We start from the raw sequence: 13,087 nt of genomic DNA on the forward strand, positions 1-13,087 counted from the left end.
GCTTATTGTGTGCCCAGAACATTCCTTCTCTGTATATTTGTATTTATACATATGGGTAGGGGGTGCCATAGTGTTTCCCTTAGACAGTACAGTATGGGGGTACAGCTTATTGTGTGCCCAGAACATTCCTTCTCTGTATATTTGTATTTATACATATGGGTAGGGGGTGCCATAGTGTTTCCCTTAGACAGTACAGTATGAGGGTACAGCTTATTGTGTGCCCAGAACATTCCTTCTCTGTATATTTGTATTTATACATATGGGTAGGGGGTGCCATAGTGTTTCCCTTAGACAGTACAGTATGGGGGTACAGCTTATTGTGTGCCCAGAACATTCCTTCTCTGTATATTTGTATTTATACATATGGGTAGGGGGTGCCATAGTGTTTCCCTTAGACAGTACAGTATGGGGGTACAGCCTTATTGTGTGCCCAGAACATTCCTTCTCTGTTTAATTTGTATTTATACATATGGGTAGGGGGTGCCATAGTGTTTCCCTTAGACAGTACAGTATGGGGGTACAGCTTATTGTGTGCCCAGAACATTCCTTCTCTGTTTATTTGTATTTATACATATGGGTAGGGATTTTATTGGATAAAAACATTACAAAAGGCAAAATAACTTCACATTACAATAACATTAAACAAACACAAAAAGCTTTAAAATCAGAAAGAAACGGTTACATTTAGCACAGAGTTCCATTTACATTAGTTACTCATTTCACTTGTTCTCTTAAAATCCATCTCAAGTCTTTGATTTTTACATTTGCCATTACTTGCTCCTCACCCGGTTCTTTTGACCTGGAAACTTGGGGCTCCTGCTACTTCCTCTGGGTCCCTCCACAATGTCATCCTCCCCCAGAGACCCCCCACTCATCCTCTTGGTTTTGGCCTTTCTTTTTATTTTTCCTCCCTCTTGAAACCTCTTCACTGAAAACACTTTTCCTTTTTTCCTTCCTGTCCTCCTCCCTTTCCTTTCCCAGTCTCACCGAAACCTCCTCTTCCTCCTCCCTTTCCTTTCCCAGTCTCACCGAAACCTCCTCTTCCTCCTCCCTTTCCTTTCCCAGTCTCACCGAAACCTCCTCTTCCTCCTCCCTTTCCTTTCCCAGTCTCACCGAAACCTCCTCTTCCTCCTCCCTTTCCTTTCCCAGTCTCACCGAAACCTCCTCTTCCTCCTCCATAACTGCAGCCCAGGATTTCCCTAACAAATCAAATCTGTTTTCTGTTTCTACCGCCATCTCTTTGGGCACAGCCTTTCTCTTATTTACTTTCTTTGAGTTTCCACCAACCACCCGCCAATCCTGTTTCTCCGCCCCTTGCTCCTCCCTCTCAGTGAGCTCCACCCCCTTCCCCAGAAGTACTTCCTCCGTTCCCCAAATCTGTTCCTCCCTCAGTCCCCCTTTGCGCTACTCCCTGAGTCTCCGGTCCCTCCTCGCCCCCCATACCCTCCCTCAGTTCCGCCAGCAGGTTTGGGCACTGTTTCTGGACGTTATGCCAGGCGTCGGGGCAATCCCGGTGTGCGTGGCCCAGTTTCAGGCAGAGATTGCACCTAATGGTGACACAGTCCTTGCTTGGGTGTCCCACCTCCCCACAAAAGGCACATTTCTGTACGGTACATTTGCCGGCCAGATGCCTATTGGAGCCGCATTTAAAGCAGACCCGGGGCTGGCCCACATAGAAACACACCCCCCTGTCCTTCCCTAGAAACAGAGAGTTGGGGAGATGTTTCTGCACATGGAGATGAGAGTGCAGTCTCACCTGGACCTTCCACCCCCCTATCCAAAAACCCTCTTCATCATAGATTCTCTTTAAAGGGGAGAGTACCTGGCACTGCCGCTTTAGCCAAAACATCACATCCTCCTCATTTATGGACTCGCTTTTAAAAATAATTGTCACATTTTTAACCTCCGGCTTTGAAACCGGAATAACCTCAAATCCGTTCCACACGGCCGAGCCCCTCTCTCTCTCATACCCCTTCCAAAATTCATCCAGCCCCTGGGGCAACTTAAAGCTCAAGTCAAACTCCGTATCAGTGACAGTGACTAGGGCATAAACATCATCTGGGGTGAAACCCAGGGTCTCCTTGATCAGCCTCCTGGCTACGTATCTCCTGCCCGGGAACCCCTCTCTCCCCTGCACCCACTTAATCTTCACTACGTTCCTCCTCTTGCCCGGCTCTGCCACCTCAGTCTGGGGCAACAAAGCCCTCTCTGCCCCCCGCACAATCCTGTCTGCTGCCCCATCCCTGGTATCACTATTAGTAACAGCATCACTATAAGATACATTGCCCCCTGTTCCACCAGCCCCCCCATGTACCCCCCTCTCCCCCCTCCCGGGAAATCCATCTCCTTTACTTCCCCCTCTTGAACCAACAGTCTCATTTACCCCATTCCCACTGCCACTCACCCCATTCCCACTGCCATTCACCCCATTCCCACTGCCACTCACCCCATTCCCACTGCCACTCACCCCATTCCCACTGCCACTCACCCCATTCCCACTGCCACTCACCCCATTTCCACTGCCATTCACCCCAAACTCACTGCCATTCACCCCAAACCCACTGCCATTCACCCCAAACTCACTGCCATTCACCCCAAACTCACTGCCATTCACCCCATTCCCACTGCCACTCACCCCAAACTCACTGCCATTCACCCCATTCCCACTCAGAGAGAGAGTCTCTGTATGTTGGTGCAGGTCACATGGGGCAGTCTCTGTTACAGTCTGTGAAACTACAGCCTGCTGAGCATCCTGGGAAAAAGGAAAAGTCATTGCAGGTTTGGGCTTATGTGGCTGCTCCATTTGCTGGAAGCTCTCTCTATTCTCACACAGTTCTTGCCCGGGCCCGATTGCCCCCATGGTGCTGCCCATCTCCTGCTCGGTCTCCTCTAGTTCTTTATTAATAAAAGCCAATTCCCTTATTATCTCAGATCTCCTTCCCCCGTTACACAGTCCCAGATCAGCAGCCAAAAGCTCAATCCGTAGCTTTAAATCTCCCTCCTTTCTCTCCAACACAGACATTTTGTGCATAAAGTCAGTGATTCCCTCAGGCTGCGGCCTCTCTCCCCCTTCCCCCTCAGGCTGAGCCGCACACAGTCCCGGCTGCAATGCTCGGCCCTGACAGCCCAGTGAGTTAGTGGCAGGTACCTGTGGGCCGGCGGCCATGTTGGGCTCCTCACTCAGTGCACTTTCAGCAACTTCCATAGCGACAGGGCTCTCCCCCGCTGCTCCCGGCACCTCCATGCTGCCTCTCTCCTGCTCACCGGTCCCAGAGGTCATGGCGCCTGCTTCCTGTTCCTCCCAGGCCTCCGTCCCACAGCTTCCCGCAGGCACGCCGGCCTGGATTCCCCGGGCAGACGCTCCCACACAGCCAGGTGAGCTAGTTTGAACTTTCCTAGGTGAGGTCTTACGTGCCGGTCGCTTCTTTCTTCCAATCAGCATAGCTTTCTGTGCAGCAGCGCTGTCTGTTATGGCCGCCGCTCCTGCAGCCCTCCTGCTAGAACCCAAGCGGGTCTCCACTCTCCTACCCGATGGGTCACTCATCTTTCCCCTCATTATTAAATTCCAGGGAAAGGGAAAAGTACTGAGCAAAAACCTTTCCCAAATACCCCCCCAGACCCAAAAAAGGGCCTGGGAGTTGCAGCAGCACACACCACCTGCTTGCTCTCAGTATGGGGGTGGAGCTTATTGTGTGCCCAGAGCATTCCCTCTCTGTATATTTGTATTTATACATATGGGTAGGGAGGTGCCATAGTGTTTCCCTTAGACAGTACAGTATGGGGGTACAGCTTATTGTGTGCCCAGAGCATTCCCTCTCTGTATATTTGTATTTATACATATGGGTAGGGAGGTGCCATAGTGTTTCCCTTAGACAGTACAGTATGGGGGTACAGCTTATTGTGTGCCCAGAGCATTCCCTCTCTGTATATTTGTATTTATACATATGAGTAGGAGGTGCCATAGTGTTTCCCTTAGACAGTACAGTATGGGGGTACAGCTTATTGTGTGCCCAGAACATTCCTTCTCTGTATATTTGTATTTATACATAATGGGTAGGAGGTGCCATAGTGTTTCCCTTAGACAGTACAGTATGGGAGTACAGCTTATTGTGTGCCCAGAGCATTCCCTCTCTGTATATTTGTATTTATACATATGGGTAGGGGGTGCCATAGTGTTTCCCTTAGACAGTACAGTATGGGGGTACAGCTTATTGTGTGCCCAGAACATTCCTTCTCTGTATATTTGTATTTATACATATGGGTAGGGGGTGCCATAGTGTTTCCCTTAGAGAGTACAGTATGGGGGTACAGCTTATTGTGTGCCCAGAACATTCCTTCTCTGTATATTTGTATTTATACATATGGGTAGGAGGTGCCATAGTGTTTCCCTTAGACAGTACAGTATGGGGGTACAGCTTATTGTGTGCCCAGAACATTCCTTCTCTGTATATTTGTATTTATACATATGGGTAGGGGGTGCCATAGTGTTTCCCTTAGACAGTACAGTATCGGGGGTCACAGCTTATTGTGTGCCCAGAGCATTCCCTCTCTGTATATTTGTATTTATACATATGGGTAGGGGAGGTGCCATAGTGTTTCCCTTAGACAGTACAGTATGGGGGTACAGCTTATTGTGTGCCCAGAGCATTCCCTCTCTGTATATTTGTATTATACATATGGGTAGGGAGGTGCCATAGTGTTTTCCCTTAGACAGTACAGTATGGGGGTACAGCTTATTGTGTGCCCAGAACATTCCTTCTCTGTATATTTGTATTTATACATATGGGTAGGAGGTGCCATAGTGTTTCCCTTAGACAGTACAGTATGGGGGTACAGCTTATTGTGTGCCCAGAACATTCCTTCTCTGTATATTTGTATATTAACGTTCCCGGTGCAGGTTAATCTATAGTATAAGAGGCCAAACAAGCCCTTTCTGATCCCTATCAATCAAGTTGCCGGTTATGATGAATTAGGGCCCGTGGGAAGCGATGCCGCAGGGATAATGATAGGAAAATATACTATAATTCCACTTTCGTATGAAGCCTTTGTGTCGGCGCCGGGGAGGAGAGGATACTTGGATGCAATTTAGGAATGCAAAGTGCTATGAAAGTGCTTCTATAAATACAAGAGTTAACGATTATGTAATTATTATGCAAATCAGCGCTCCTTCCCCCGCCCCCTCCCCTTCCGCACCTGTCACTCACCGGCCCAGTTGGCGGTAACTGGGGCAACGAATGGAACATTTCTATACCGGACGCCGTTCCCGGGGGGGGGCCCACACTCTCCGCGGCCGTGCAACTTCCAAATATTTATAAATTAAGTCATTAAACTTAAGCCTGAACCATTGGACTGGGGGCCATTATATTAGGTGCCCCCCACCCAATCAGTAGCCTGGGCTATTGCTGATCTTGAAATAATGGGATTTTAGCCAAATTTCACGACTTTCACGAATTTCCATAACTACCGGGAAACTTCTCACGTTTTTTTGACACCGTATAAACCGACAATATCATCGCTAATTATTGTTCTGTGACAAACGAGTGATTGTTAGCGCTCCCCTGCTTTATAAATAGGCCCCAGTGAAACAGCGTGTCGCTCTGCGGTAGCTATTTATGTGCATACATGTTGCGTTCCTCCTGCGCTCAAACCCATAGCAACCGGCCAACAATTAGCTTTGGGGCTGCAAATTAGACAAATAAAGCAGATGTCCTATTGGTTGCTATGGGTTACTATGCTGGTCCAATTTAGCACCTTCTGTTTGGTTGTAAATTAGCTCTCAACACAGTATTTACTGTCATTCAAACCAAATCCATTTAGGGAACATGAATAAGAGCCTTCAGGCTGGGCCCCCTTAGCCCATAACAAGGTTACAGATATATAGAAACATTGGGGTAACAGTCACCCCACTATAGTTCCAGGGGTACCCAGGGCACAAATAAGCACTCACCCCAAATCCCCCCCTAACTGGCCTTCAGGCTGGGCCCCCTTAGCCCATAACAAGGTTTACAGATATATAGAAACATTGGGGGTAACAGTCACCCTGCTATAGTTCCAGGGGTACCCAGGGCACAAATAAGCACTCACCCCAAATCCCCCCTAACTGGCCTTCAGGCTGGGCCCCCTTAGCCCATAACAAGGTTACAGATATATAGAAACATTGGGGTAACAGTCACCCCGCTATAGTTCCAGGGGTACCCAGGGCACAAATAAGCACTCACCCCAAATCCCCCCCTAACTGGCCTTCAGGCTGGGCCCCTTAGCCCATAACAAGGTTACAGATATATAGAAACATTGGGGTAACAGTCACCCCGCTATAGTTCCAGGGGTACCCAGGGCACAAATAAGCACTCACCCCAAATCCCCCCCTAACTGGCCTTCAGGCTGGGCCCCCTTAGCCCATAACAAGGTTACAGATATATAGAAACATTGGGGTAACAGTCACCCCGCTATAGTTCCAGGGGTACCCAGGGCACAAATAAGCACTCACCCCAAATCCCCCCCTAACTGGCCTTCAGGCTGGGCCCCCTTAGCCCATAACAAGGTTACAGATATATAGAAACATTGGGGTAACAGTCACCCCGCTATAGTTCCAGGGGTACCCAGGGCACAAATAAGCACTCACCCCAAATCCCCCCCTAACTGGCCTTCAGGCTGGGCCCCCTTAGCCCATAACAAGGTTACAGATATATAGAAACATTGGGGTAACAGTCACCCCGCTATAGTTCCAGGGGTACCCAGGGCACAAATAAGCACTCACCCCAAATCTCCACTGTTTGGGACATGACCATCTAAGAGAATATGAGCACGAGGATATGAAGAGCATGGAGAACATCTAGGTTTGATTTACCAAGCCATTGCCTAGCAATTAAGCATCTATTTAACACAGGAGCCCCTTTGTTTTTCATAACTGTCATACCTGGTTAGTATAATGCTCCTTACATAACGTATTGCCGCTCTATCTGGCACCGGTACCTTCTACAGACACAAACCAGACCCAGACAATGACTAGAAACTCATCAGCAGAAGAAGCCTTGTTTCATGGCATCAATATATCATTATGCTCCCTCATATCCAATTCTCCTGTACATGTACTTTCTGGCCTCAAAACAACCAATCACTCCCCCCACCCCACCCTTTGGTTCCCATTAAGCAGAATATAATGAGGGTAGTGGCTTAATTACCCCCTTAATGTGGGAGGAGCAGGGACAATAGAAAAGGTATTGCGTAGTATTCACTAAGGAGATGTATTGATTTGGCGCCCACAGATCGGAATTCCATTACTCATTGCAGAAATACATATCTTCAAGGGGAAGTAAACCTACCACTTACATCATTGGGGGCAGAACAGCCCTATTGGGTTTATTTAATGGTTAAATGATTCCCTTTTCTCTATAATAATAAAACAGTACCTGTACTTGATCCCAACTAAGATATAATTACCCCTTATTGGGGCAGAACAGCCCTATTGGGTTTATTTCATGGTTAAATGATTCCCTTTTCTCTGTAATAATAAAACAGTACCTGTACTTGATCCCAACTAAGATATAATTACCCCTTATTGGGGCAGAACAGCCCTATTGGGTTTATTTAATGGTTAAATGATTCCCTTTTCTCTGTAATAATAAAACATTACCTGTACTTGATCCCAACTAAGATATAATTACCCCTTATTGGGGGCAGAACAGCCCTATTGGGTTTATTTAATGGTTAAATGATTCCCTTTTCTCTGTAATAATAAAACAGTACCTGTACTTGATCCCAACTAAGATATAATTACCCCTTATTGGGGCAGAACAGCCCTATTGGGTTTATTTAATGGTTAAATGATTCCCTTTTCTCTGTAATAATAAAACAGTACCTGTACTTGATCCCAACTAAGATATAATTACCCCTTATTGGGGCAGAACAGCCCTATTGGGTTTATTTAATGGTTAAATGATTCCCTTTTCTCTGTAATAATAAAACAGTACCTGTACTTGATCCCAACTAAGATATAATTACCCCTTATTGGGGAATGAGGAAGAATTGGGAAAGGGAAGAATATTCTTTGCCAAGATATCAAAGAGCATTGGCTTTTCCGCCTCGTTAAATATTCTCATCTGCATACACGATCTGAGTCACTAATTGTACAGGTGCGGAGCTGACTTTGGGGGGGGGGGGGGGAAGGAAAATATTCTAAAGTTGGAGGAAGTGAATGATCTCCCCAAATCCCAGGCCTCTCCGTTACTCAGACGCTACTCAGTGTTCCCATTAAGTTCAGCCAATGGGAGTTTTACAGGAATAATGTAGGGTTCGTTAATGGTTTTAATGCACCAGGGGATTCCAGAGCAATTAGAGCATTAGAACATGCATGGAGCTAACCCAACCTGTAGCCAATCAGAGCATTAGAACATCTATGGAACTAACCCAACATGTAGCCAATCAGAACATTAGAACATCCATGGAGCTAACCCAACCTGTAGCCAATCAGAACATTAGAACATCCATGGAGCTAACCCAACCTGTAGCCCATCAGAGCATTAGAACATGCATGGAGCTAACCCAACCTGTAGCCCATCAGAGCATTAGACATGCATGGAGCTAACCCAACCTGTACCATCAGCAGCATTAGAAACATCTATGAGCTAAATCCCAAACCTGTAGCCAATCAATGCATTAGAACATGCATGGAGCTAACCCCAACTCTGTACATTAGAACATTTAGAAACAATCCATGGAGCTAACCCAACCTGTAGCAATCAGGAGCATTAGAACATCATATGAAACTAACCCAACATGTACCAATCAGAACATTAAACATCCATGGAGCTAACCCAAATCCTGTTAGCCAAATCAGAGCATTAGAACATCCTGGAGCTAGCCAACCTCGTAGCCAAGCAGAGCATTAGAAACATCCATGGAGCGTAACCCAAACCTGTAGCAATCAATTCATTAGAACAGTAATAGAGAGCAAACCCAACTTACCAATCAGACATTTAAACATCCATTGGAACTAACCCAACCTGTAGCAATTAGGCATTAAAACAGAATGAGCTAAACCCAACCTGTAGCACAATCAAGCATTAGACATCTGTGAGTAACCCAACTGTAGCCAATGCAGAAGCATTCGAACATCATGGAAGCCTAACCCAACCTGTAGCCAATCAGAGCATTTAGAACATCTATGAGCTACCCAACCATTAGCCATCATCAGAGCAATAGACATCTTATGAGCTAACCCAACCTGTATCCAATCAGCATTAAAATCCATGACTAGCCCCAACCCTGTAGCCAATCAGAGCTGAAGCATTAGAACATCCATTGGAAGCTTAAACCCAAACCTGTAGCCAATCAGTGCATTAGCAACAGTAATGAGCTAACCCAACCGTAGCCAACAGAGCATTAGAACATCCATGGAGCTAAACCCAACCTTGTAGCCAATTAAGTGCATATAGAACCATAAATGAGCTAGCCCAACTTAGCAATCAAGGATTAGAAACATCCATGGAGTAAACCCAACCTGTACCAATTAGTCGCATCTGAACAGTAATGAAAGCTAACCAACCTGTACCATATCAGACATGTAGAACATCCTATGAGCCTTAACCCAACGTGGGATTAGAATATCTAAAGCGCTAACCCAACCTGTAGCCAATCAGTGGGATTAGAACATCCACAAAGCTAAATCACTTGTAGCCAATTAGAGCCTGAGAACATCCATGGAACCATTGGCAGCTGGTTAGGCCTGGCTATTAAAGACCAACTAGATATCCATCCACTTTGCTGGTTGGAGGAGAACATTTAACCCCCCCCCCGTACAATTGATAGACGGCTGGGAACGTTGGGAACAGATATATTAAGACGAGTCGTCAGAGAGGAAGCTGGTTCTGTTCTTGAGTCCAACGGGTTCTTAAATAAACCTCTGAATCATCCGCTTCCCACGTTTCCGCAGATCAAAGGAGTCAGTGTCATTCATCCGTCACAAGCCGAGCTCCATTCCTGTGTCAGGCTCTTATACACGGGGGCTCCTGTGCAGCCTGCTGGGGGGCTCACTATTAAATTTGCCCCCCCAGCCTAACGTTATAGCCCTCTGAGCTTCTTCATATCCGCAGGCATGGGGGGTACCTTTCCCTAGGGACTACTGTCTATGTAGCACTATGTGCCATTGGGTAATCCTAAATAGGAAACGGCCATTTTAAGTACTAAGTGCCGCCCCCTGGGATCATAGGAGTCACAGTGCACACAAACAAGCCAAGGCACACATACATGCTAGGCCCCATCAGCCAATGAATGGGCAGAGTTCTGCCTTTTGCTCCCACACTACTTCCTGTTACAGTTAGAGCTGCATCACTTCCTGTCAGCTGATCTCTGAGGGAGCACACAGCCCATCACTAAATGGCGGCTCAAGGGAAAGGATGTAAAAGGGCAATATTTACTGATATATATATTCCAGTTTGGGGAGATTCTTTAATAGGTCCCTTAACATAATATAAACTGTCTGGGGGGGTGTGGGGGGCTCCAGGGGTGGCATCCCAGAATTCCCAGGAGCTCAAGCATTTCCCAGAATTCCCAGGAGCTCAGGCATTTCCCAGAATTCCCAGGAGCTCAAGCATTTCCCAGAATTCCCAGGAGCTCAAGCATTTCCCAGAATTCCCAGGAGCTCAAGCATTTCCCAGAATTCCCAGGAGCTCAAGCATTTCCCAGAATTCCCAGGAGCTCAAGCATTTCCCAGATCCCAGCGAGCTCAAGCATTCCCAAGAATTCCCAGTGCTCAAGCAATTTCCAGAATTTCCCATAGTCTCAAGCATTTCCCCCAAGAATTCCCAGGAAGCTCGTGGCATTCCCAGAATTCCCAGGAGCTCAAGCATTTCCCAGAATTCCCAGTTGCTCAAGCATTTCCCAGAATTCCCAGTAGCGCAAGCATTTCCCAGAATTCCCAGGAGCTCGGGCATTTCCCAGAATTCCCAGGAGCTCAAGCATTTCCCAGAATTCCACAGATCGGACATTTCCCAGAATCCCAACTCAAGCATTCCAGAATTCCCAGTAGCTCAAGCATTCCAGTATTCCAGAGCTTACATGGCATTTCCAGAATTCCCAGGGAGCTCAAGACCAATTTCCAGAATTCCCAGCGAGCTCAAGGCATTCAGAATTCCCAGGAGCTCAAGCATTTCCCAGAATTCCCAGGAGCTCAAGCATTTCCCAGAATTCCCAGGAGCTCAAGCATTTCCCAGAATTCCCAGGAGCTCAAGCATTTCCCAGAATTCCCAGGAGCTCAAGCATTTCCCAGAATTCCCAGTTGCTCAAGCATTTCCCAGAATTCCCAGTAGCTCAAGCATTTCCCAGAATTCCCAGGAGCTCGGGCATTTCCCAGAATTCCCAGGAGCTCAAGCATTTCCCAGAAATTCCCACTTGCTCAAATCATTATCCAGAATTCCAGTAGCGCAGCATTTCCCAAGAAATTCCACAGAGCGCCGCCATTTCCCAGAATTCCAGAGCCAACAGTTCCCAGAAATATCCAGGAGCTCGGCATGTCCCAGAATCCCAGGAGCTCAAGCATTTCCCAGAATTACCATAGCTCAAGCATTCCCAGAATCCCAGGAGCTCGGCATTTCCCGAATTTTCCCAGGAGCTCAGCATTTCCAGAATTCCCCGTGAGCAGGTGACTCAAGCATTTCCCAGAATTCAGGAGCTCAGTATTTCCCTATAATTCCCAGGAGCTCAAGCATTTCCCAGAATTCCCAGAAGCTGAAGCATTTCCCAGAATTCCCAGGAGCTCAGGCATTTCCCAGAATTCCCAGGAGCTCAAGCATTTTCCAGAATTCCAGTACTGAGCCCAAGCACATCGCCTCTAGGGGGCAGGGTTCCAAAAGTGAGTGTGGGGGGGGGGGGGGGCAGAATTGACAGCACCTCCTGCCATAATAATAATAATATTGTCGCAGGATTAAGTTGTCCTTTAAAATGAAGAGTAACAGCAGGTTGAGCTAATCCGTGTCACAGCACTGTAACCCCCCCCAACACAAACAACACCCCCCCCCAGCTATTAAAGACACCTGACAAGTTGCCTGTTCAGCCATGCATTTCAGGTTGAGCTGTTTCTATGACAACGAGTCATTTTGCTGCCCCTAAGTAGCCCCCCCTCCCAACAGAAAAATGCACCCACTTATTGCTGTTTTTTTTTTTTTTTTTTTTGCTCCCCCCCCCTTTTTTTTTGAAGAATGATTTATTTTTAGAAGAGACAATTCAATAAACCCCCAGCGCATCCAGGATAAACATCCGCTTGTCACATCCATCCCCTATTGTTGTTTGGTGGGGGGGGGGGGGGGATAAAAGGAGCCTCCATTTGTCTGTCGCTTTCCATTTAAATAAGGTTTGGGTGCAGAAAATCCATCTTCCACACTTGCCTTGTTTCCCTTTGTTTTTTAATATATTTGCTGCAGCTGTTAACATCCAGGGGGGCTCCCAATCACTGGAGCAGGGGGGGAGTTTGGGCTCTAAGCATAACAGGGGCCCCCCTGTGAAAAGAAAAAAGTTGCAAAAAGAAGTGATTACAAACTATAGTGCCACTCTGTTATACAGATAGCTAGAATCTCAGCCATAAAGCAGGGCAGGACTGCTGCTTACAATGGGGGGGTCAGATAGGATCTGTGCCACTGTGACAGAATGCTCTGTTATACAGATAGCTAGAATCTCAGCCATAAAGCAGGGCAGGACTGCTGCTTACAATGGGGGGATCAGATAGGATCTGTGCCACTGTGACAGAATGCTCTGTTATACAGATAGCTAGAATCTCAGCCATAAAGCAGGGCAGGACTGCTGCTTACAATGGGGGAGTCAGATAGGATCTGTGCCACTGTGACAGAATGCTCTGTTATACAGATAGCTAGAATCTCAGCCATAAAGCAGGGCAGGACTGCTGCTTACAATGGGGGGATCAATGGATCTGTGCCACTGTGACAGAATGCTCTGTTATACAGATAGCTAGAATCTCAGCCATAAAGCAGGGCAGGACTGGCTGCTTACAATGGGGGGTCAGATAGATCTGTGCCACTTGTGACAGAATGCTCTGTTATACAGATAACTAGAATCTCAGCCATAAAGCAGGGCAGGA

The 13,087-nt window shown here is 47.0% G+C and overlaps 1 protein-coding gene across 1 annotated transcript; it reads right to left on the minus strand.

Moving 5' to 3' along the window:
- Positions 1 to 1,327: 1,327 nt before the first annotated feature.
- LOC116409443 (zinc finger CCHC domain-containing protein 3-like) lies at positions 1,328 to 3,544 on the minus strand. The gene is made up of 2 exons (XM_031898100.1): positions 3,149 to 3,544; positions 1,328 to 2,188 (listed from the first exon to the last, which is right to left on the minus strand). The coding sequence occupies exons 1-2, from the start codon at positions 3,542 to 3,544 to the stop codon at positions 1,328 to 1,330; spliced, it is 1,257 nt and encodes a 418-aa protein (XP_031753960.1).
- Positions 3,545 to 13,087: the final 9,543 nt, after the last annotated feature.

This window comes from Xenopus tropicalis, chromosome 3, assembly GCF_000004195.4.
Source record: "Xenopus tropicalis strain Nigerian chromosome 3, UCB_Xtro_10.0, whole genome shotgun sequence".
In the NCBI taxonomy this organism is placed as follows: Eukaryota; Metazoa; Chordata; class Amphibia; order Anura; family Pipidae; genus Xenopus; species Xenopus tropicalis.

Bases quoted from the DNA above. Each gene is read 5' to 3' on its own strand.
- LOC116409443 (XM_031898100.1), bottom strand. From the start codon at position 3,544: ATGAGTGACCCATCGGGTAGGAGAGTGGAGACCCGCTTGGGTTCTAGC. The intron at 2,189-3,148 runs GTACCTGCCACT...TTGTTGCCCCAG, and splicing joins ACATGGCCGCCGGCCCACAG to ACTGAGGTGGCAGAGCCGGG.